This window comes from Penicillium angulare (genome assembly GCF_028827245.1).
Source record: "Penicillium angulare strain IBT 27051 chromosome Unknown utg000004l_segment0_segment0, whole genome shotgun sequence".
Lineage (NCBI taxonomy): Eukaryota > Fungi > Ascomycota > Eurotiomycetes > Eurotiales > Aspergillaceae > Penicillium > Penicillium angulare.
Window position 1 is genome coordinate 5,370,023 of NW_026623163.1, and position 22,898 is coordinate 5,392,920.

The 22,898-nt window shown below is 45.7% G+C and overlaps 10 protein-coding genes across 10 annotated transcripts; 5 read left to right on the plus strand and 5 right to left on the minus strand.

Moving 5' to 3' along the window:
- Positions 1-945: 945 nt before the first annotated feature.
- N7478_005899 (benzoate 4-monooxygenase cytochrome P450) lies at positions 946-2,403 on the plus strand (the record flags this gene model as incomplete). The annotated part of the gene is made up of 2 exons (XM_056922113.1): positions 946-1,361; positions 1,446-2,403. The coding sequence occupies 2 exons, from the start codon at positions 946-948 to the stop codon at positions 2,401-2,403; spliced, it is 1,374 nt and encodes a 457-aa protein (XP_056780150.1).
- A 997-nt stretch (positions 2,404-3,400) lies between these two features.
- N7478_005900 (YbhB/YbcL family Raf kinase inhibitor-like protein) lies at positions 3,401-4,086 on the minus strand (the record flags this gene model as incomplete). The annotated part of the gene is made up of 2 exons (XM_056922114.1): positions 3,401-4,000; positions 4,084-4,086. The coding sequence occupies 2 exons, from the start codon at positions 4,084-4,086 to the stop codon at positions 3,401-3,403; spliced, it is 603 nt and encodes a 200-aa protein (XP_056780151.1).
- Positions 4,087-4,590: 504 nt separating this feature from the next.
- Positions 4,591-5,379, plus strand: N7478_005901 (sterol desaturase family protein; the record flags this gene model as incomplete). The annotated part of the gene is made up of 1 exon (XM_056922115.1): positions 4,591-5,379. One exon carries the CDS (start codon positions 4,591-4,593, stop codon positions 5,377-5,379), a length of 789 nt encoding a protein of 262 aa, XP_056780152.1.
- Positions 5,380-6,707: 1,328 nt separating this feature from the next.
- gel1 (1,3-beta-glucanosyltransferase gel1) lies at positions 6,708-8,127 on the plus strand (the record flags this gene model as incomplete). The annotated part of the gene is made up of 2 exons (XM_056922116.1): positions 6,708-7,313; positions 7,366-8,127. 2 exons carry the CDS (start codon positions 6,708-6,710, stop codon positions 8,125-8,127), a joined length of 1,368 nt encoding a protein of 455 aa, XP_056780153.1.
- A 248-nt stretch (positions 8,128-8,375) lies between these two features.
- N7478_005903 (aldolase) lies at positions 8,376-10,274 on the minus strand (the record flags this gene model as incomplete). The annotated part of the gene is made up of 2 exons (XM_056922117.1): positions 8,376-9,747; positions 9,832-10,274. 2 exons carry the CDS (start codon positions 10,272-10,274, stop codon positions 8,376-8,378), a joined length of 1,815 nt encoding a protein of 604 aa, XP_056780154.1.
- A 584-nt stretch (positions 10,275-10,858) lies between these two features.
- Positions 10,859-12,822, minus strand: N7478_005904 (uncharacterized protein; the record flags this gene model as incomplete). The annotated part of the gene is made up of 5 exons (XM_056922118.1): positions 10,859-11,202; positions 11,257-11,966; positions 12,022-12,061; positions 12,115-12,162; positions 12,468-12,822. 5 exons carry the CDS (start codon positions 12,820-12,822, stop codon positions 10,859-10,861), a joined length of 1,497 nt encoding a protein of 498 aa, XP_056780155.1.
- Positions 12,823-14,028: 1,206 nt separating this feature from the next.
- Positions 14,029-15,160, plus strand: N7478_005905 (acyl-CoA carboxylase subunit beta; the record flags this gene model as incomplete). The annotated part of the gene is made up of 4 exons (XM_056922119.1): positions 14,029-14,123; positions 14,192-14,442; positions 14,501-14,594; positions 14,644-15,160. 4 exons carry the CDS (start codon positions 14,029-14,031, stop codon positions 15,158-15,160), a joined length of 957 nt encoding a protein of 318 aa, XP_056780156.1.
- Positions 15,161-15,680: 520 nt separating this feature from the next.
- N7478_005906 (acetyl/propionyl/methylcrotonyl-CoA carboxylase subunit alpha) lies at positions 15,681-18,122 on the plus strand (the record flags this gene model as incomplete). Its single annotated transcript, XM_056922120.1, has 2 exons — positions 15,681-15,892; positions 15,941-18,122. 2 exons carry the CDS (start codon positions 15,681-15,683, stop codon positions 18,120-18,122), a joined length of 2,394 nt encoding a protein of 797 aa, XP_056780157.1.
- A 320-nt stretch (positions 18,123-18,442) lies between these two features.
- Positions 18,443-20,025, minus strand: N7478_005907 (acyl-CoA dehydrogenase family protein; the record flags this gene model as incomplete). The annotated part of the gene is made up of 5 exons (XM_056922121.1): positions 18,443-18,924; positions 18,996-19,085; positions 19,151-19,378; positions 19,457-19,766; positions 19,852-20,025. The coding sequence occupies 5 exons, from the start codon at positions 20,023-20,025 to the stop codon at positions 18,443-18,445; spliced, it is 1,284 nt and encodes a 427-aa protein (XP_056780158.1).
- A 464-nt stretch (positions 20,026-20,489) lies between these two features.
- N7478_005908 (fungal specific transcription factor domain-containing protein) lies at positions 20,490-21,740 on the minus strand (the record flags this gene model as incomplete). Its single annotated transcript, XM_056922122.1, has 2 exons — positions 20,490-20,834; positions 20,889-21,740. The coding sequence occupies 2 exons, from the start codon at positions 21,738-21,740 to the stop codon at positions 20,490-20,492; spliced, it is 1,197 nt and encodes a 398-aa protein (XP_056780159.1).
- Between the last annotated feature and the right edge of the window lie 1,158 nt (positions 21,741-22,898).

A 22,898-nucleotide genomic window follows, 5' to 3' on the forward strand; every position in this document is an offset into this window, starting at 1 on the left:
TTGACGTTACAAAATTCCTTCTTTATACTTGCGAGCACATGTAAGCATTTTAATTAAGTACACGAGAGACTCCTCAGTCTTTCGATATTACTACCTGTTTGATTTTCTCAACAGAAAAATCTATAATTTTGACATTCTTCTATAATCCTAGTACTCCGCACCAATCGACGATCCCTCTACCCCCATCTGTCATCTGCCAGTGCTTGGCGTTTAAGTCAACAATAACTCCGAATGGTTTAAGTATCTCTTGCATTAAGTCCAGACGCGACGATCAAGATTTAATGAGCAAGGAAAAGCAACTCATTCGTTCTTGGCTTGACAATGATGAAATAGATCATTCCTTTTATCTCCGCTTCGAGACTCGATCGAGGCTGTAACCTGCTATGATGGGTTACCCCCGGTATTGATCAACCTTCGCCTACTCTGTCAGGGCGCTTGGCGCTTGGCAAATGACGTGGAGACGTCTGATCCCAACGACAGGGCCCGATTAAAGCTGGCATTCTACATACAATATGTTTAGCTGGAAGGATCGCCCCGGGGGCCAAGCATCATTGGCAGGACCCATGCATTCCTTCGCGGCTCTATGCAATACCTTGCAAAGGAAATTTTAGCCTCAGGTCCAAGTTCCTAGCTAAATGTATCGGTATCAAATGTAACCACATGAAATAACCCCTGGGGCCATGCGTTGATCCCGAGATAGTCGGAGAAATTACGACATACTATAGTAGTGAATTTCTACTAATAGTAATGACCGGAGTTGACAATAGATAACACGGACGTGAGAAGAAGGGGTATATAGAGTGTTTGATTCCTGGGTTCTGTATGCATGTACTACTCATTTGACTTCCACTTGAAATCGAGACCAATCCACGAGTCAAGATACCAAGTCAAGCACTGCCAATATTCTTAGCGTGACATTCCAAGCTTTGACTTCCCCACTTCATTATGAGATACGATGATGCCGAGTACTTGGCGGATACGTCGAAGGTCGTGAAAGCGAATATTCTCGATGCTCGCACCCAAAACTCCGTTTCTATGCAACAGGCATTCACTTGTCGTGACGAGGCTGTGAAGGGTAATGTTTGGGTTAGCAAATTCTCGCTACCTAAACCTGCCGATGAAGATGATACCTCTCGTGATCATTTTATGCGACTAGTCGACGATGCAAATGAACACAATGTGGAATTTCAGCGTCTATATTCGCAGAAGCTCGACTTTGAATGGGTGGGTTATCGTGGTGGCAAGGAGATAGGGAAGAAAACGCCAGAACCAGATATTCCCGAAAGAGAAAAGTTTGAAAGATTGTCAGCAGAGACGAAAGGCCCTCTGACTATTCTTTATATCTACGGTGGCTCTTTCAGGTAAGTCTTCAACAATTTCCACTCCTAATGTTTTCCGGGGAAAAGACAGACAGAGCCAGTAGACTGATCATCTACAATGTATAGTCTAAATTCACCAGCTCGGTACCGCAAGACACTCGCTTCACTGAGCAAAGACACCGGCGCAAAGGGCCTCCTCGTGCGACAGCGACTAGCACCTCAAAACCCCCTCCCAGGAGCGCTATTAGATATATTCCAAGCATATCTTACCCTATTAAACCCGCCTACCGGCAGCGACGCTCCTCACAAATCCATCAACCCTTCCTCAATCGTGATAGCAGGCGATAGCTCAGGTGCATGTCTAGCCCTATGCCTCCTCCAAGTCCTTCTTCGCTCAAAGCGTCTCAACGAGCCCATAAAATTCCATGGCACCACAATCTCACCCCAAATCCTCATTCCAGCAGGCATAGCCTTGATAAGCCCAACAACTGATCTAGCCTGTGCCTTCCCATCCTTCGAAAAGAATGCCCACTGCGACATCTACCCAATGCCAATTGAAAAGCTCCCATACCTAGAAAAAGATTTTCCATTCTGTGACGCATGGCCTTCGCCACCCCCTCGCGCAAATCTATACTGTGTAAAAGGCATGCTCGCTCATCCTCTTGTTAGTCCAGCAGCATCAGATGACTGGTCAGGCACATGTCCCGTGTGGATAGGCATGGGGCAGGAACAAATGGGGGATCCGGCACGGCTTGTGGTAAGGGAGATTAATCGAGTAGGTGGATCAGTCACATTCTTCGAATATGAGGCTATGTTCCATGATTTCTTCCTAGTTTATCGGGGGGCGCCCCAGACAGGGCATATTCTGCTAGGGTGGGGGCAGGCGATATCGAGATTTGCGAGGGGGGAAAGGCCCCCGTCTAGTGCGCATTTTATTCGGGCGGATGGATTAAAGGCTGAGGAGATGGATGTGGAGAGTTTGGTGGATTTTTCGTTGGAAGAGGCGAAGGAGTGGATGTGGGAGAAGACGTTTGATTATAAGATTCCTGATCATTTTTGGGATCCTCCTCGTTCGAATCTTTGAATTATTGGGATTGTATTGTATGAATTATATTATGTATGAAGTTATTCATATCTATAATATAGAAGGAACTACAGCATTGCCTGGATTTACAAGCGAGATAAACTTGAGGTTTGAACGTGAATACTAAATACTTCGTTCGTGGAAGTAGCTCATATACCACACGACAATCGACCAAAACTTGAAGCAATCGTCCCACAAAATTGACGAAAGAAGACAAATTGAGTAAGATCCATATCTTTCAAAAATGATTACATTTTCCATTGAATACAGATGCAGTTGCAGAGTGTAATTCAAATGCGCCTATAATTCTCAAAAGGGCCACATGTAATCCAAGCGAGGATTCATTTAGCCCCCGGATTTTCGATGCATCACTAGCCCCATTTACTATTCAACGAGCTTTCCAAAAAGTTCCACGGAAAGGAAAATGAACTTGAGCTCGAGTTTCGTGTCATCCCCTCTGTATCTCCTATTATGGGCTATTTTCTTCGATTGGCGTTGAGCCGGTCTTGCGTGTGATGTATTAGTTCAAATTTGCTTTTCTGTATTGATGGCTTCCAGCGACACATCTATCTGAATCAAGGTGCTGCCGATCAATAAATCATTTTTGAGCCCCCAATAAATTTATCTATGTTTATAATGGATGTTGTATTGTTAATCTTGGCATACGTTGTGGGTCCGATTCCACAAAGTTGATACCGAATCTATTTTCACTTCATCGCCCATTGACATATTCCATGTGAGCGCGATATTGATATGAGTCGTGATTACTTCATAGGGGCAAAGGCACGGGCACGTCTGGTATACTGGTAAATGTAAAAGCGAGCTAGTCAGCAAAGCTAAAGCATGTGCTTGGGACAGAATCAAGGATCCCGACCAATGAATGTCCCACAGGATTCTGGATCTGTAAATCGGTCATATAAATTCTATCGGGCAATCCTGGATATAATACAACATTCGAGAAAGCATACGAACAAAAAAGAAAGACGTCGGGATTCCTCTATTCCAATTTCCGCTCATACACACCGATCCATTCTCCCCATCCAGCAACCTTGTCCCCAATGGCGCTCGCAACCTCTTCAATAGTAGCCACTTCACTAAGCTTAGTGGTATCAATAGGCTCACGAAGAGCGACAAGAGTAAAGAAGTATCGATGCGGCCCATGTCCCAACAAAGGTTTACAAGGAATGTAGATATTCCCTCGTCGATTTTTTCCATACTTGAATCCCCCCTTAAGCGTCATCGGTTCCGCCCCCTCGGCAAAGTCGTCCCCACTCACCTCCGTAGCGGTGGCTGGAATGCCATAGTAAATGCCATGAATGATGGGGCTGGGCAAAGGCGCGTCTGGATCCTCACTGACAAGCAGATATTGCTTGACTTGGGAGTCCGCCGCGGGCCAACTTAATGTTGGGAATTTTCCTGCGCCGTCTGCTGAGTGGTCCTTGTGTAGGTTTGAGCCTGAGGGACCAACTTCAGGACATTCGAGGCTGATTGTGGGCTCAGGGAATTTTGAAAAGGCGGTGCCCTTTGTGAAGAGGCCCGCATCGCGACCTTTTGCGTTCGCGAATAGTCGACTGAGGCCGTATTCAATGTATTTTAACTGGTCTCGTTGTTAGTGGGGATCTGAGCGTAGGTACGGAGTAACTAGAGGGTTCGTGTTGCACGCTTGGAGTGAGCTCTTACCATTGTGCTGGCGATCAACCTGCAATTTTCTCCAGGATTTCAATTTGCAAAGAGTGAAAGGGTAAAGAGTCTTATCTTTCCCCCCTTAAATGCTATACTTACATTGTTTTCATTTTTAGCTGCCCTGTCAGCTATTCCGGGCCGCTTTCGGGCCGGTTACGGGATGGAGAGGCTCTTCGCCTGAAAAAAGGCGTCTAGATATCCTCATAGACAGCCTCATGCAGGATGCGAGTATGTACTTGAATCTACTCTAAATGGCAACTGTCACATCCACTCTTTCGCGATTGAAGTATAATTCAGGGACTTCACATGGCGTGTGATCTTGCCGAGACCCACCGATCATTGGCGATGCTACCCGTCGATCGATTGCGGGGGCATGTGGAAAAGATGTCTGGGGGCTAGCCGAGGCTTTATAAGGAGAGCCCTGCAGAAACAATTGAAATTCCCCATAAACACCCATTGCAGTCAGTGGTCGATTCCAAATACTGGGACATATAGGCGCATGCGATGGATCTTTTGTATCAAAGTGTCGGGGCCGACCTACTGCCACAGGCCACAGCCTTCTGGTCAGAAATCGTGCAATCTTACTCGCCACAAAGGATCGAATTTGTTGGAACCTTGCTAGTCCAGCTATTCGCATTTTGGCTGCCATCCATCTTCTACCTTTCACTGGATACCATTGCACCATCTTTCTCCCAGAAGCACAAAATCCAACCAGCTCCCAAACAACCCACAAGACGCGACATCCTGCAATGTTTTCTAGTCGTGAGCCAAAACCAGATCATCTCGTCCATCTTGCACATTGCACTCCTTGCTATATCGAGCAAGGTAGGTTCCACATCTGCATATCGTGTTGAGGCTTCTTTGCCTGGGGCCGGAGAATTCATCCGCGATATCGTGATAAGCTTGCTTCTGCGTGAGGTCATGTTTTACTACGGCCACCGACTATTGCATGTTCCGTATTTTTATCGTCGGATCCATAAGAAGCATCACAAGTTCACCGCACCGATTGCGTTGGCTGCTCAATTCGCACACCCCATTGAGCAGATTTTCGCCAATGCGCTGCCCATATCATTGCCACCGCAGTTGCTAGGGAGTCATGTGTTGACCTTTTGGCCTTACCTCGCATGGGAGTTATTTAATACAGCCACTGTGCATAGCGGGTATGATTTTTTGAGTAACAAGGCGAAAATGCACGATCTGCATCATGAGAAGTTCAATTTGAACTATGGATCGCTCGGGCTGTTGGATTGGGTTCATGGAACGAATAAACTAGGGAAGCGGCACTCTGAGTAGGAGCTCTTGGAATTATTGCTGTGTGCGTTGTGTGCGTCCCCTAAAAATTTAGTTTGATACTGATAGTACTGGAATCCCAACTGGGCGTTCTGAGGACCCCCTCCTTTTTCAATGGTCATGATTGTTCGTAGTTTATAATTTTACTCGCGCCATATTTATCACACTGATGTAATAACCCTGGGGATTTCTCTTGTGTATTTGCAAGGTAAATCTCACAAAGAGAAACAATAAGGCCCAAAAATAGTGCTGGATGGGATGTGGAAGAAACAATAAAAGGTTTCAAGTTGGTGACCTGTGGCTTTATAGACTCTTGGTGTTGGCAGGTTCATACATCATACCCATCATAATGTCAATACTAAATATAGATGTACTCAGACTTTCCTCTTGGTAGAAAAAAACACGCGTCATGCCAAGCCAATACTATGTATGTCTACAGGGGTCTGCGACATCGGGCTTCTAGAGGCCGCACCGGGTACAGTTCAAGTTTGTAAAAGTTCATCTAGTCTAAACATAAGAATCATAGTAGACAACTACACTTGTTCAAGTATATGAATTTCTCGTTTCGCTTTATGATCTAGTATATACGGTACTATATTCACCAATAAAGAGTTTCAAGCCAGCATCTGACAGCCTAGCAAACTTAGACAGTCCGAGTCCTACTGAAGGTGTCTCCAAGGGAAACCCCGCGTGAACCCAATAACTGAAGGCTGGGAATAATGGAAATATGAGCGTGAAATGCAGGATTAGAACCAGATGTGGACTTTGAAACAGAGGAAAGGGTCCTCAAGGCTCCACAATAAAGTGAACTGGTAGACCCTGCCTCGCCGGAGATGCCCCTTGCATGATGATCGACAGGTCGAAAGATATCTCCCCTAACAAGAATCGTGGTAGCACAGAAGTGAAGTGTCCAATCAAAGAATAGTATCATGTTCAGTTTCCAATTCATCCTTGCTGCTGCGGCCAGTCACTGCTTGGCGCAGGGTTGATCAAGTCCCAAATTAGATACAGGGTGGTGAAAGGGTGTTTGTTGTGGGTGTGGAACCTTGACAGTAGAAGCAGCTTCAGGCTCCCACAGGTATAACAGGATTACAGGATCCGCCCTGCCTTCTTCATCCCTACGTTCTTGCCAATTCTGCCAGTCCTTCGCTCTTTCCCTGTTTGCCGTCCAGTCACTCGCTCACGTTCCTGTTCGCGTTATTGTCATTTCCACCACGACTTCCAAGTCTCCTACTCGTACTTTCGCTCATATTTTACTCGACATTGTTTACACAGTATCCAAGACGATATTTTACGACCAAATCGCGATACCTGGACAGTGAAATCCCACCATGAAGACGAATATCCTGTCCATTGCCACAGCTCTAACGCTGGGAGCCTCTACTGTGTGGGGAAGCCCTTCCAGCACCGTAAAGCGTGACAGCATCACCCCCATCACTGTCAAGGGCAACGCATTTTTCAAAGGCAACGACCGATTCTATATTCGTGGCGTGGACTATCAGCCTGGTGGATCTTCTAAGCTCGCTGACCCAATCGCTGATGCTGATGGATGCAAGCGCGACATCAAAAATTTCAAGGATTTGGGCCTCAACACAATTCGCGTATACTCGGTAGACAACTCAATGAACCACGATGAGTGTATGCAAGCTCTGGCGGATGCAGGAATCTACTTGGTCCTTGATGTCAACACTCCCAAGTATGCCATCAACCGTGCCGACCCTCAAAAGTCATACAACGATGTGTACCTCCAGTACATCTTTGCGACCGTTGAGATGTTCGCCAAATATGATAACACACTAGCTTTCTTCTCTGGTAATGAGGTTATCAACAGCGGTAACTCTTCTTCGGCTGCGCCTTACGTCAAAGCTGTCACTCGCGATCTTCGCTCATTTTTGCGAGCCCGCAAGTTGCGTCACGTCCCAGTTGGATACTCAGCTGTAAGTGCATCTATATATCGCTCGCTCTGAAGAAATATGCTAAGAAGAACAGGCCGATATCGATACCAACCGACTTGAAATGGCGCAATACATGAACTGTGGAACTGACGACGAGCGCAGCGACTTCTTTGCTTTCAACGACTACTCTTGGTGCGACCCATCCTCTTTTAGTGTGTCCGGCTGGGATCAAAAGGTCAAGAATTTCACTGGATATGGTCTCCCTCTTTTCCTTTCGGAGTACGGTTGCAACACAAATACTCGCAAATTCGAGGAGGTCAGCTCCTTGTATTCCACCGACATGACTGGTGTCTACTCCGGTGGCTTGGTTTACGAGTACTCCCAGGAGTCCAGCAACTACGGATTGGTAAAGGTTAACGGCAACAATGTTAAAGAGCTCCCCGACTACGACGCCCTGAAGACTGCCTTTTCCAAGACGGACAACCCGGAAGGTGATGGAGACTACAACAAGACCGGTGGCGCGAATGCTTGTCCTCCCAAGGCTGCACCCAACTGGGATGTCAGCAGTGATTCCCTGCCAGCCATGCCAGCTCCTGCCAAGAAGTATCTGACTGAAGGTGCTGGAAAGGGCAAGGGGTTCGATGGTGATGGTAGCATGGAGGCAGGCACTGAATCTACTACCACTGCTACATCAGGATCCGGAGAGGTCTCTGGTGCTACCTCCACATCTACCAGTTCCAGCTCCAAAGGTGCTGCCCCAGGTATCAAGGTTCCACAGCTGCCAATGACATCTGTAGTTGTTGGTTTGGTGACAATTATGTCGACTCTCTTTGGCGCTAGCCTTATTCTTCTGTAACATTTGCCCTAGCAAGGGCTTTTTACTGTTTATAGTGAGTCCATTTTGACTGACCAAATGATCTTGTATTCTTAATTATGTGTTCTCTCGACAAGAGCCCGATGTTTACATATGACTGGCTTCAGAGTGTACAGCACCCCATCACATACACTGCTGTTTCTATGGAATACGATGACGTCGGGTTTATTGCCTCTGTTTTTATCGATGCCGCTGGAGGTTATTGGAGAAAGGTTCAATCAAATTGGCATTCAGAGCTTTGGCTTCAATATTCTCTGTGTATACAAATCCCAATCCACTTTTCTCCTAGCTTGGAATTCCTTGACACCATGAGCCCCATCTGCATCTGGGCTCATCATTTCACTGAATATATTCTTAATACCTGAAGTTTGCTGATCACTCCCTGCACTGGTCCATGCAAGCCTAATCAACTCCTTTGACATACGAGATGCACCAGGGGATGCTACCTTTAGCGCAATGAGAAAGCTATCTAGATGAGCATGCAGCTTGGGAGTAGAATCGGAGACCTGGGAGACGATACCAAGCGCCTTCAACTCCTTAGGAGCAATAGGACGAGCAGATAGCATAGCTTCTCGCGTAAATGGAAGACCCCATTCGCGAATCACATATTTTGATATTGTGGCCGCACATAGCCCCATCTTCACTTCACTTAAAGTCATCATGGCATCTTTTGTACATAACCGTATATCGCAAGCAAAAGCAAGTCCGACACCACCACCCAAAGCTGGCCCATTGATACATGCAATTGTAACCTTAGATGAGGTATCGATAGCTTCAAAGAGGGCAGTCAAGCGGTTAAGCTGAGCCATGCTTGTTGAGTCATTTTGGCCAACGGGTGTGCTGCCTTTGCCGAGGTCCATCCCTGTACAGAAAAACTTTCCATTTCCAGATATGACAATACGTGAGATTTGAGGATCGTTGCTGATGTCGTTGATTGTGGTGGTCAGATCATGAATCATGTCTGCTGTCAACGCATTGCCGTTCTTCGGCCTGTTCAAGATGATTTTCATATTCACCTCAGATCGATATAGAAGTAGGCCCTGTGTCTTGGAAACGAGATTCCACTGAAGCGAGACATCTTTGGAAGCCTGGTTCTTCGCTATAGACAGAGATTCCATCTTTTTGATATGGATTGCTGTGCCAGCCCGGCTCGAATTTGTTATGGAAAGTTGTTTTGATATCCACACTCCGGTATGGACCAGCTTGAATATATCAACGCCTGTTTTGATTCCGGCACTATGAAACATGTATACCACATCCTCTGTAGCGACATTCCCTTTTGCTCCTGGGGCAAAGGGGCAGCCGCCCAGACCTGCAACACTGCTATCAAAAACGCGGATTCCACAGGTGTATGCTTCCCAGACATTCGCAATTGCTTGTCCATAAGTATCGTGGAAATGACCTGCAAGATTTTTTAACGGAATACCATGTTCCGCGAGATACGATATCAAGTTTCGCACGTTAGAAGGTGAGCCAACACCCAGGGTATCGCCTAGACTAATCTCGTAGCAGCCGGCATCGAGTAATGATTGCACGCAATGAAGAACAGATGCTGGTGAGGTGGGGCCGTCGTATGGATCTTCAAAGATGCAAGATACGTATCTTGTCAGGGTAGAATAGTATGTTAGCTCGAGTTCTATAATATTGAAAATAGCCCAGGTGACAAAAACTAATCTAGACACTTACCCTCTAACCACAATATTGGATTGTAGCGCCAAAGAAGTCACTTCCTTGGCCCTTGTGATTCCTTGATCGACAGTGCAGTTGATATTTGCTTTACTGAATCCCTCCGTAGCGCTAACAAAGACGGCAACTTCCTTAACGCCATGCTCGATAGCAATTTTCAGTCCTTTGATATTCGGAATTAAGACCGGATGTCGAATATTAGGCTCTGTCAAGCTCTGTTTGATATTTGGGTCACCAAGGACATCCCGACAGTCCGCTAGCTGAGGTACAGCCTTCGGCGATACCACGGAAGTCAACTCGATAGTACGTAGTCCGGTCTCTTTGAGTCGCTGGATTAATTCCAGCTTCGTCTTAGTCGGTATAGGATCTTGTATGTTTTGTAAGCCGTCTCGTGGCCCTACTTCCACGATTCTGACATCTGGGCATATAATCCGAGCACTCATATTGGCGATGATTTGTCAGGTTGATGTTTGTGAGTATCCAAATCACCATGTCTCTCCTTTTTGATCTAAAGCCTCAGAAATGCTTACCTGGCTTTGCCTTACGGCGTATTTGCCCTGTGCTCGTATTATGTTTATCCGCCGGACCGAAACCCTTTCCTCCACATTCACACCGAAACGGCCCCACCATGACGGAATCCAGATGGGGCCCCAGATTCGGACCGAAGTTCACATGTGGCTGACTTGCATTTGTGAATCATTAATTGACTATTGATGGCGCGGGGAAGGAAGGTAAGGGGTGTTTGTTCAATAGGAGAGGCTGAAATGACATGGATCTTCGACATAGACAAACAAAAGTTGCTTGTTTTGGGCATTATGGATATTTTTAGATGTAGAGAAACTGAGTTCAAACTCTTTCATGGATGTTTCACGCACATGACTTAGACAATTGGGCCTTTTGGCCATTGAGAATAGTCAATGGTGCTGACTACATGGATGTTACACTTCCTACTAAGTACAGGGGCCAACTTCCGGGCACCCCGGATTATCGATTTTGGGTAGAAGAAAATAATGGATGAATTGGGGGCTTAAAGTTTTGCTTTGATGGTGTCGCGACTAATGAGCTGATTCGCGATATCTCGCATTATATGCTTCTGATGCTTGCCACTTCCAGTCTTTGGGAAATCAACCCCAACATCAACATTTCCAATCCAAAATATGTACTGGGGCGTTTTGTGGCGACCCAGTTTTTCGCTAACCCATCTTTTGACATCTTCGTCGGAGACTTGGTCTTGCTTGTCTGCGATCTTCAAAAAGCATCCTACAACTTCACCGTATCGTGAATCTTGCACTCCAACAACACTAGCCTCACTGATTGAGGGGTGTGCTGTAATTCGTTCTTCAATCTCTCGAGGGAATATATTCTCTCCTCCTAAAAAAAAATCAATATTAGTATGAAATTTCAGATCAACCTAAGAACCCATACCTCGAATAATAAGATCCTTGATGCGACCGGTAATCTGTAAATATTCCTCTTGATCTATGATACCCTCATCACCAGTGTGCATCCAAAGGAGGCCATTTTCGTCTTTTCTCATGACCTCAGCTGTCTTCTCTTCATTCTTCCAGTAGCCCTTTTGTAGTGCAAATCCACTCGTGCATATCTCTCCGCGCTGTCCACTCGGTAAAATTTTGCCATTCTTATCAATAATCTTGGCAGATGTGTGAGGAAACACTCTCCCAACAGTGTTAGTACGTTTCTCATCCGAGTCATTAATATCGGTGAGAAAGGTGACTGGGCTCGTTTCAGTCATCCCATAAGCAATAAGCATCTTCTCGACCCCCATTCTGTTCCGGAGCTCATTCATCAGATCCTGAGATACGGCAGATCCAGATGCTAGACCGGTCCTCAAACGGCGAGGTCGTTGCCCCGTTTTCGCCATAACTTCTAATTCCGCGACGTACATCGTAGGAACACCTAGCAGGACTGTTGCATCTTCTTCCACGATTGCATCTACCACCTTTTTGGCGTCGAAAAAGTCAGATGGGAAGACGATAGTGCTCCCATAGCAGAAAGAAGCTAGAAATCCCATAACAAGACCAAAGCAGTGAAACAGAGGTGGCGGGCAGCATATCACATCATCAGAGGTGAGCTTTAGGCCAGCACCAACAAAGCGGGCGTCATTGATAAGATTCCTACCAGAGGTCAGTTATCTCTTTTTCTGCATTCAAGAATGAATCAGAAACTCACACGTGTGTCAACATGGCTGCCTTCGGGGATCCCGTAGTTCCTATATTATCCATTAGAGACGTTGAAGACCAACTGCCGTAACTGTATCCATACCTGACGTGAACTGCAAGTTGAGAATATCACTTGAGCTGACCGAAGCCTCTGCTCGTTTGAGCAAAGAGTCATTCATGAAGACGGAATGGCCATTTGAGATAAATGTATTCCAAGATTGTATCTCTACTCCATCTTGGACAACTGGTTTATCTCCCAAATAGACAACACGTTTTAAGTCGGGTACGGCTTTGTTTGTCGCCTGCTCTCCACAGAGTATATCGATATGTCCGGAAAGAGATCGGGATCCAATTTTCGACGATACGAACACTATCTTACAGGCTTGGAAGTAGAGAGAAGAAATTGGTAAGTTGAAGATATTTTGTGAAGCCAAGCTTGGGATTGTAAATACTCACTGCTCGTATTAACCGCATTCCGCAACTCTTCAGGAGTGTATGTGTTGTTGAAGACAAAAACAGGACAACCAATTCGTGCCCCGCCTAGGAAGACCTCAAGATATTGATGACAATTGCCGGCCATAATGCCTACGCAGTCACCATGGCGGAGACCCATTTCGAGCAACGCTTTAGCAAAGTTTTTGCTCCGATCCACTAGCTGGCGATATGAAAGTCGCACAGCCTGCCATGGGAATATTGCGGCAGGGTGATCTGGAAATTGAGCGGCTTGCCTGTCCATAAGCTTCCCAAGAGTCTCAAACACAAGATGAGGTTCTTTCGGCCCATGAACGAGTGCTAAGGTAGGGTCTTCCATGTTGAAAATGTTGAAAATTTAGGCAATTGGCGTCTGAAGAAATTGAATTGATAAAAAACGTTAATCGCCAATTTAAAAGAATCGACTAATGTTCATACCGTCTTTTCTCTTCTAAGTACAGTGGTGTGGATCTGCTCATTGATCATAGCCTGTGTGGGTCCGTGGGTGCTGTCCCCGGGGACGGACGACCTCCGGCCTTCGGTCCGGTCATGTCCAGGCACTCAACCCTGCTATGGCTTGTGCTTGATTAGCTAAATCTCCTGCTTTGGAATCTTGTTTTGGATCACAAAAAGGAAATCATTCATGAAATTATCGTTTTAAGAGAAAGCTTCATTATGGCAACATCATCCGCTTTCCCCGTTTCAACGGCCAATTTGGATTTGCGCGGAGAGCAATTCCAGGCAAATAAGGAGAGTTGGAGTCCTGAGATTGAAAAATTCGAGAAGGCTTTGAAAGAAGTATCGGCTGAAGGAAACGATATTTCTTTAAAGCGGCATCAGAGTCGCGGCCAGCTATTGCGTAATTATCTACCAATATTGAATTCATGTTCAAAAGCGCTGACCTTGATGTTACAGCTCGAGATCGGGTCGCGTTGCTTCTAGATCAAGATTCGCCTTTTCTGGAGCTTTGCTCATTTGCTGGGTACCAGAACAAAGATTCAACGCCGAATGCAAATCTCATTGCGGGAATTGGAAATGTTTGGTATGTCAAGTATCATGCGGTTTGATAATTATACTGATGCCAGTAAAGCGGGAAACCATGTCTTCTCATGTCGCATATTCCAACTCAAAGTGGAGGAGCTTGGAATGAAATGACGGGTAAGTTTTAAATTATATTCCAGTTTTCAACCTCTAATGCTTTCCAGTCCTTAAGGTAAACCGAATTATGGAGATCGCTTTCGAAAACGATCTTCCTCTCATTTCACTTGTCCAATCTGTGAGACCGTCCCAGCAGTCAACATATGTCCTTAATCATTGCTAATAAGATTAGGCTGGCGTATTCCTTCCACAGCAGTTTCGTGTGTTCCATAAAGGAGGTCAATTATTTCACGACCTTGCTCAACGCACCCAGTGCGGTAAGCCGTCATGTGCGATCGTTTTCGGCTCTTCGACAGCGGGTGGTGCGTACCATCCAGCTTTATCAGATTATACAATCTTTGTCGAAAACCAAGCGCAGGCATTCCTTGGTGGTCCACCTCTCGTCAAGATGGCAACCGGGGAAGACGTGGAAGCCGAAGCGCTGGGGGGTGCCAAAGTTCATGGAACCACGACTGGCCTTGCGGACCAAATCGCAGCCGATGAGTATGAATTCCGGAATGGAGATTTATATCTATAATGCTTGTGGGTCGTACTGACATATGTGTTTTCAGATTTGATGCGATCACAAAGGCCCGCGAGTGGGTAGCCACACTCCAAGTGCGGAGTTTGCGCGAATTACAAACGATCGAGCCCATTGCTCCACGATACCCAGCTGATGATCTTCTTTCTATTGTGAATCCTGATATTCGCAAACCATTCGATATGAATGAGGTTCTTTTGCGTCTTGTTGACGATTCCCGTCTATCGGTGTTCAAACCTAAATATGGTCCCAACATGATCACATCTTGGGCTCACATTATGGGTAGGAAACTCGAATAATATTAAAGTGAAAGGAAATTTTGGGCTAACATTGGATATAGGAATCCGAGTTGGCATCGTTGCTAATCAGATCTCCGTTATCAACCCCAATGAAGCGGCCAAGGCCGCCCAATTCATACGGATGTGCAATCAACAGTAAGTAACTAGGCCTAATGCCATTTTCAACTTTTACTGACTTTTATAGGAATACGCCAATTGTGTTCTTACATAATGTTACTGGATTCATGGTTGGCACCAAAGCCGAGCATGCGGGTATCATTAAGATGGGTGCTCAAATTGTCTCAGCCGTCAGCTGCTCAACCGTCCCGCATATCTCAATTATCCTAGGAGCATCATATGGCGCAGGGAACTACGCGATGTGTGGTAGGTCTTACAAACCACGTTTCATTTTCACTTGGCCGACCGGACGCTGTAGTGTTATGGGACCCGATCAACTCTCTGGGGTCATGGAACAAGTACAGGAAGCGAGCGCTAAATCAAAAGGTGAAACGCTTTCAAAAGATAAGCTTCAGAAGCAAGTAGAGAAATTCCGCGAACAAGCCCACAAAGATGCAGAGTGCTATTCCACCAGTGCCATGCTCATTGACGACGGCATTATTGACCCGCGCGATACACGCGATGTCTTGGGTATGTGTTTGGAAATAGTTACAATGCAGGGAGTGGGAGGGACAGACACACATAACTTGTTGGCTAGGATATAAGTCTTTCCAATAATTCATATCCAAGTAGATTAATCGAATAAATTCTCAATTTTTCTTGACTTCCCTTCTTCCTTTTCATGTTAAGCAAATTTCTAACTATACCTTCAAAATGTTATGTGCACCGGAACATACAGATTACGACTTTTTGCTTAGGGACTTCTTGGCCATTATTTTGATTCATTTACTTTCACTTTGACTGTCGAGAAACAAGACTCCTCTGCCTAATTCCAGATAGAACTAGCCACCCTTCAAGCTTGAGCAATCTCCACAGTCTTCAATGTTGGGAGACAACAAAAATGATTGACATTCTCACTACCTTTATTATGCGGACCGAAGGCTTCCCCGCAGCTACAACGCGGAGGCCGGACCGAGTGGGTCCCCGGGCTTGTGGATAGGCATCCAGGCGTTACGGTGGCCTTCCAAACAGCGATAATGGGCATGGAAATCAATCTCATTAAACCTGAAATACCTGCTAGATGAAACCGTTGAAAACTTCATGGTTTTTGATCCCTCTACCAAAATGACCCACGCATCCAATATCCCAGCCCCTGTTGAGCATGGGAACGCCGCTCCTCAACGTGACCCGTTATATGTCGCAGAGCCTCCATTAGCGTCAAACGGGCGACCGGTCATCCAGAAGATTCTGATAGCAAACAGAGGCGAAATTGCCTGTCGAATTATTCAAACATGTCGGAAACTGAATATCACATCTACTTCGATCTACGTAAATGAGTGAGTTTGAATATCGCAATAAAGAAAAACAAATGCTAAAATCTCAAGGGACGCCTCCTCGCGCCACATTCAAGATGCAGATGAAGCGATCAACATCGGCAGCATTGAAGGCAAAAATGGCAATCCGTTCTTGGATATCGATTTGCTTGTTCAAATTGCGGTCTCCGTTGGCGCTCAGGCCATCCATCCAGGATATGGTTACTTGAGTGAAAATGCGGGCTTTGCCAATCGTGTCCGCAAAGCAGGTCTAATATTCATTGGACCGAGCGCTAGTGCGATGTCAACACTAGGTGATAAGCGGTCCTCCAAAGACTACCTCAGTAAGCATGCTCCGGATGTGCCTCTGATCCCAGGCTTTGCGGGATCCAGTCAAGAGGTCGACGCTTTGAGACGCGCTGCAGAGGAAATCGGTTTCCCAGTTATGTTGAAAGCATCCGCTGGCGGAGGAGGTAAGGGTATGAGGATTGTTCGAGAATCATCACAGTTAAAAGATGAGCTTGAGCGTGCACAATCCGAAGCGAGTCGCTCATTTGGTTCAAGCGACTGTATTCTGGAGAAGTACATTGAGAGCAGTAAGCATGTCGAGATTCAAATCTTGGGAGACTCCCACGGGGAGGTTGTCTCATTTTTCGATCGCGACTGCTCCATTCAGCGAAGGCATCAAAAAGTGATTGAAGAGACGCCCTGCCCCTTCTTAGACGAAGAAACACGCAGCAAAATAAGTGCAACTGCAGTGCGAATCGCGAAGTTGATCGGATATGAAAATGCCGGTACAGTTGAGTTTGTACTGGACGTGAAAACGAACAGCTTTTATTTCCTCGAAGTTAATGCCCGATTGCAAGTTGAACACCCAATTACCGAGGAGGTTACTGGCGTAGACCTCGTGTCTTTGCAGATATTTGCCGCAGCGGGCGGGAAATTAACCAGTCTTCCTCCCTTGAGACGTGTCTCTCAACATGGACATGCTATTGAAGTTCGACTATGCGCTGAAGACCCCCAACGCAACTTCTTCCCGGAGCATGGCAAGGTTCACCTTTGGCTGCCTGTGAAGGGAAATCTAACCCCAGGGAGAGATATCCGATACGAAACAGCCGTGACAACTGGCGCCTCAGTCTCTATCTACTTCGATTCCATGATTGCCAAAATCGTGGTATGGGCTCCTACAAGGTCATTGGCTATTGAGAAGATGGTTAAAGTACTCGCACACACCGCCTGCATTGGAGTTAAGACAAATCAATTGTTTCTCCAGGCATGCTTGACCAATGCAGCGTTTTCGGACCCGGCATACACAACCTCATTTATCCCATCTCAGATCGACAATCTTCTGCGATTTCCTAACCATGAAAATCAAGCAGATCTAAAGAAGATTTTAAGTATCATCCCAAGTCTTGTCATACGGAAGATTTCAGACTATACCCTTGAATCAAAGAGTCAGAAGCCACTTCGAACCGTCAGAAGGCAGTTTCGGAATCAACGATTTGATCCCGTGAATGTCCATTGTGACATTTTGACCACAACTAATAACCTCGGCGGGAAGCAAAACCCCAGTTCAAGGCTCATGTGTATATGGAAATCACAAACGCTAGTCGATTCTTCAGAAGATGCATACATTTTCCCTGTCCCGGAGCTTGAAACCTCTTCTGATACATTCCTTACCGCTGCAGCGGAAGTATCCGCCCAATACAATGCAATCAGCCAAGATCTTCGGAGTGGGAAAGCAGTATCATCAGTCCCATACAGAGTCTCAATGCTTGCATGGAATTCTATTGAAGGAAATAGAGGCGATAGCAGCACCTTGAAGATTTCTTCGATAGAACTTTCAGTTAACGGAGCCAAGATACAGGCCTACGTGGTGATCCCATCAATTCACCCCTACTCGCTGTCTGGTGAGATTGATCGCAGTCAAAGTATATTTTGTCACCTGCCAGTACTCGGGACATGGATAGAATTCAAGCGGGATACCCTGCTTTCATTTGCGGAAAGTCTTCGTTCTACGACGAAGGCCAGTAACGAATCCGAGAAAAAGGCCATCACAGCTCCGATGCCATGTAAAGTCTTGTCTGTGTTGAAAAATAATGGAGACGAGGTCAAGTCGGGGGAAACAGTGATGGTGATTGAAAGTATGAAAATGGAGGTTAGCATATCCGTGTCTGCAACTGGGAAATTTGAATCGAAGTGGAAAAAGGGCGACGCGGTGGAAGAAGGGAAGGTTCTTTGTTCGGTGGTATAAACTGCGGCTTAATGAAGCGTTACATATGCCCAGATGCTTGAATTTTTAAATCTACATGTATCGACTTCTAATTATACTCTGTACAATAACCACTAATATGGGCCGGGCCGTATGCGTAATCTTACTTTCATTAAATATGGAAAGACTCATATTCAATCGAAAGCGAGTAATAGCAGACCAACATTTGGATCCTTAAGAAACTCCGTTGAACGATACTAGTAAAGGTCAGGAACAAATATCTGCAAGGAAAATTAAAATGTTGAACATATACTATCGACACAAAACTATTCAAAACACTTTCGATGCAGTTGAAGGTAAATCTAAAGCTTACTTTGTACTTTCTTCATAGTCTTCACCTCCTGATTAACTGCTAGATCGGACAAGATCTCTTCACTTCCACCACCCACGACCATCACCCGCACATCGCGACTTATCTGTTCCACTCTTGCGCCTCGGCCATTTTTAGAGTATCCCAGTCCACCCATCACCTGCTGAGCCTCCCGGTTCACCTTTTCGAGCGTTTGTCCTGCGAGCACCTTGAGATTGGCGAAGAGTCCTCCCATTCCAGCATCGGTTTTTTTCTGCTTGGCCATCTCAGAAATATAGACCAGTTGCTCCATCCAAGCATAGGTAGAGTCCAAGCTGCGAGCCATCATACTAAACTTTGCACGGATAACTTGGTTTTCAATCAACTTCCGACCGAATGTTTCACGGCTGATAGCATGTTTATAAGAGTCTTCCGCGCAAACTCGGGCCATTCTCAAAGCCGTGCAAGCAAGCCATAAACGCTCATGGTTGAAGTCTAGTTGAGAGGTGAGTACACTGATAACCTCGAATTGAGAATTGAGAGTGGAATATGAAAACGGAACATACTGTTCATAATGACTGAGAATCCTTTGTTTTCTTCCCCAAGGAGGTTAGCCACTGGAACCTCCACTTGATCGAATTCAATATATGTCGATCCTAAATAGATTTAGCGACTGATCTTGGGAATAATATTAATTGTTATTGTGATAGCTAGCTCTTACCACTCGCAAGGACACCAGAGTTGTCAATCTTTCTACAAGAGACACCAGGTGCCTTCAATGGAATGACAAGCGCGGAAATACCGTGGACTCCCTCTCCACCAGTTCTGACAGCTGCAGTACAATAGTCTGCGAAGATTCCATTCGTAATCCACTTCTTTGCTCCGTTCACAATATAAACGTCACCCTTTCTCCCCGCCGTTGTCGTGATGCCAGCAACATCTGAACCCGCTATAAGTAAAATAAAAATGGTCAATCATTTTGGTCTTCCACACATCAAGCTCCCCAAAGAAAGGCCAAAATTCATACCATCAGGTTCAGTGACACCCAGACAAAATCTTATCTTCCCAGTAAGCATGTCCGGTAAGAAACGGTTCTTTTGCTCTTCATTGCCAAAGTTGATGACCGGCGGGCCACCGATTGAGTTTCCACAACCGAGCGCCCAAATTATTCCAAGATATCCACATCGAGCAAGTTCATCGATGACAACAAGATCATGGAAGCCATTCCATTCTAAAGGCTTGACATTTCCAGGAAGTCGCTGCCCTTGTAAATGATTGAGCGCTAAGGGGAAGACCCCAACTGCAGTGTATCCAAGCTCTGCGTGCCTTTTATGGACCTTTTTAGAACGACGTATTAGCTGACCTGAGAAAAGAAAATCACCGAGAGAAATATCTCAAATACGACGCGTGATAAGAACAAACCTCCTGCGGCACAAAGCCTTGACTCTCCCATTCTTCACAGAAGGGCGTGATATATTCATCCACGTATTCGCGGGCTTCTTTTTGTAGCCGTAAATGAGAATCGTTATAGTATGGACTGAAATGACGATTCAGCCATAGCGGGTCTGCGAACGGCGTTTGTGAGACCGAAGACATTTTGTCGAATTGGAGAAGCGTTGAAAGTCCCTTAGGTATAAAGAAGAGAGAACAATTATTTCGTATGTTAAAACCTCAAGTTAAAAAATTATATCCCGAAAATTTACTCAGTAAGATGTGTCTCACTAGATGGTACAACTGGTAGTAGGCGTCTCCCGTCACCCGCGTCCGGAGCGTTGAGTGGAGTTTGGCTCCGGTCCGGGCCCTCTACGGACCGCCAGGACCGATTCCTACACTACACCTCTCTCACCTTCATACTAGTAATACATCACAAAACACACAATAACAATCAAATTAGGACAATTTGGAAGGTCTAGTCTATCAAGCATTGATCTCCCACGGCATATACACGATTTGACTTACGAAAGTATGAAATTGTTTGTCATAGATAGTTGCTAATTGTATTAAACATGCTGGGCCATCGGACCGGGCGCACTAGGCTGTTCCGCAAACTAAAGCTAAAGCTACACTATGCCATTTGCGCCCGGACTACAATTTAATAAATACTCGACTTCGTTCAATCTCATAGTCGGTGTTAAGGCGCCGAAAATATCAGGACTTGCCCCATCAAACCGAGGGTGAGTGGGTGACAAAGCATTTGATTCGAGCGCCCACATTGTAGCCATATTTGGTGTTGCAGGTTTATCAGTAAGTGGCTTTTTGTGCGGATCGGAGCCGAGGATTCGGTAGTCAATCATTGACCACAATACTTCTTGAGAGAAAGAGTCGAGTTCCTCAGCCAAGCATGACGGATCTAGAAGATTGGCGAATCGATGGGATATACTATGAAATTCGCGAAGACGGTCAAACTATAGATATCTATGTGAGTAAGACACATATACTTGATTGGATCGCAATCTTACCATATTGGCTGCATGGACCCATAAGTCGGCTAAGCTTTCCAGCGCATCCATACTTTGTTGGAAGTAATGTACACCATCCGACTCTTGGGTGACCACATTTTGCTGTTCGAAATGGCATGCGAGAGAATGAATTCCGCCAGCAACAGCTATGCAATATGCATAAAAGGACGACTCAATAAGGCATCCACTCTCAGTAGCCTCACGTAACAGATCCATTAGCTGCCTAGCATGGGCACAAGAAGACTGGAGGGAACGAGCAGAGAAGCTAACTGGTGCCTTAGTTCCAAAAGCCTTCAGCCGCATACGCACCAAGAACGGGTGGTTTAATAGACAGTGGCAGAGATGGAACAATGTGTGGGCAAAGATGAAATGGCCTACTTGCTGCTGATCAATAGCCTCCGACGGAGGAGACCTTCCTTGAACAATGTCCGATATCCTCAGTCCACTAACATTAGAGTATGATTCAAGAAGTAACAGCGAAGAATTAATGGCGGCATATTCAGATTTGGTGTCCCAAGGGGGGATTTCATCCTCTTTTCTATTTTGGTGAACGTATCGTGTGCATCGTCCAAATATAGAAGCCATTAAAATGACCAATGCAAAGGGGCTTGGAGTTTCAGCGATCTCCATATTCCAGTTGAGGAGTTGGTCAAGGGTATTTGTCTTTTTCCATTGTGAAGTATTGAAAGTTTGCTCATCGCACGGCAATTGGACATTGCAGTCCTCATCGTGAATAACAACTGGTCTTGAGCGACCGCAAGATATCAGTTTGTCAATAAGATAGCTTGACCAGAATGTCCGGCGTCGCTCTTCTTGCTCAATATGGGAGAGCCATTGGTCGGGTTCCGACATAAGATGAAGGTCCTGTGAGATACGTGCAGCTAGACCGATTTTCAGCCAACCCGAGCTAACTCGTCCGGCTTTGCATGGTAATGAGTCTTATCAGCTATCATGCTAATTTCACATTTGTGATTTAAGGGAGGTCCCACCAGTATAATCGACGACAGCAAGAAGGTTCACAGTCTGAACAACATGGACATTTAGGTTCTCTTCGACTGTAAAATGCTCCGCGAGTACCGACAACCAAGAGTCCCTCGCATATTTCTCTGATGCTTCTTTCTTTTTGCCCGTAAAATATTCGTGATTTGAAAATCGTACTGCTGAGGAAAGTATTGCCAGAACCAAACAGTCTGGCAAAGAATTGTTCTCGAGTCTTTGTCTGAACGAGGTTTCTTGGAAATAGGAGTAAGGCTGGTTATGAACATGGCGAAAATAGGTATCAATGACGGAGTGGAGCACGGGAGCTGGAGGAATTGATCTGCTCAAAGCATGTGTTTAGGATTGCTTTCTAGGTGAACTTATAACTGAGACATAACATACGGGTGTGTTTTTGGGGAGGCTGGTAAAGATGGAAATAAAGGTGCATCGGTGTCTGTTATCGGTGGAGGCGAGGAGTCGGTTGGGAAAGAAAACGTCGAAAATGAATTTCTGTTATCTGATTTAGCACCGAGAAGAGATGCGACTATCATGGATTTGACGAACTTATTCTGGTTAGACTTCCCACTGAGCTCTGCTAGCCGAGATTCTATTGTGATAAGTCGTTGAAGAAGCTCAGTCTAGTATTTCAAATGAATTAGTCTCAATTATAGCATGCAATTGGCAAATTGATTGGAAATAATCCAGCTTCACGAACATTATCCAAACCGTTGCTAGCCGTGATTTGAGGGACCGAAGCTTGTGCCGAGGGTTGCGCTGAAGGTTGAGTTTCGTTGACCGTCGCAGAGTATGGTTCATAGACACAGGATAGGCGATTACGGCGGCAATGAAAGCAGATTGGGCGTTCTCCAGAGCACTTCGTCTTTTTGCGCCTGGAATGAAACATCAGTAATGCGTTAGGACACTCAATTGACCGGCTATCTTCACATAGGTCGACCATACCTGCAGTTTGCACAAGCTTGCCGTATACGCCTAATCCCTCCTGCGTAGAAAGGATCCACAGTCATACTCATC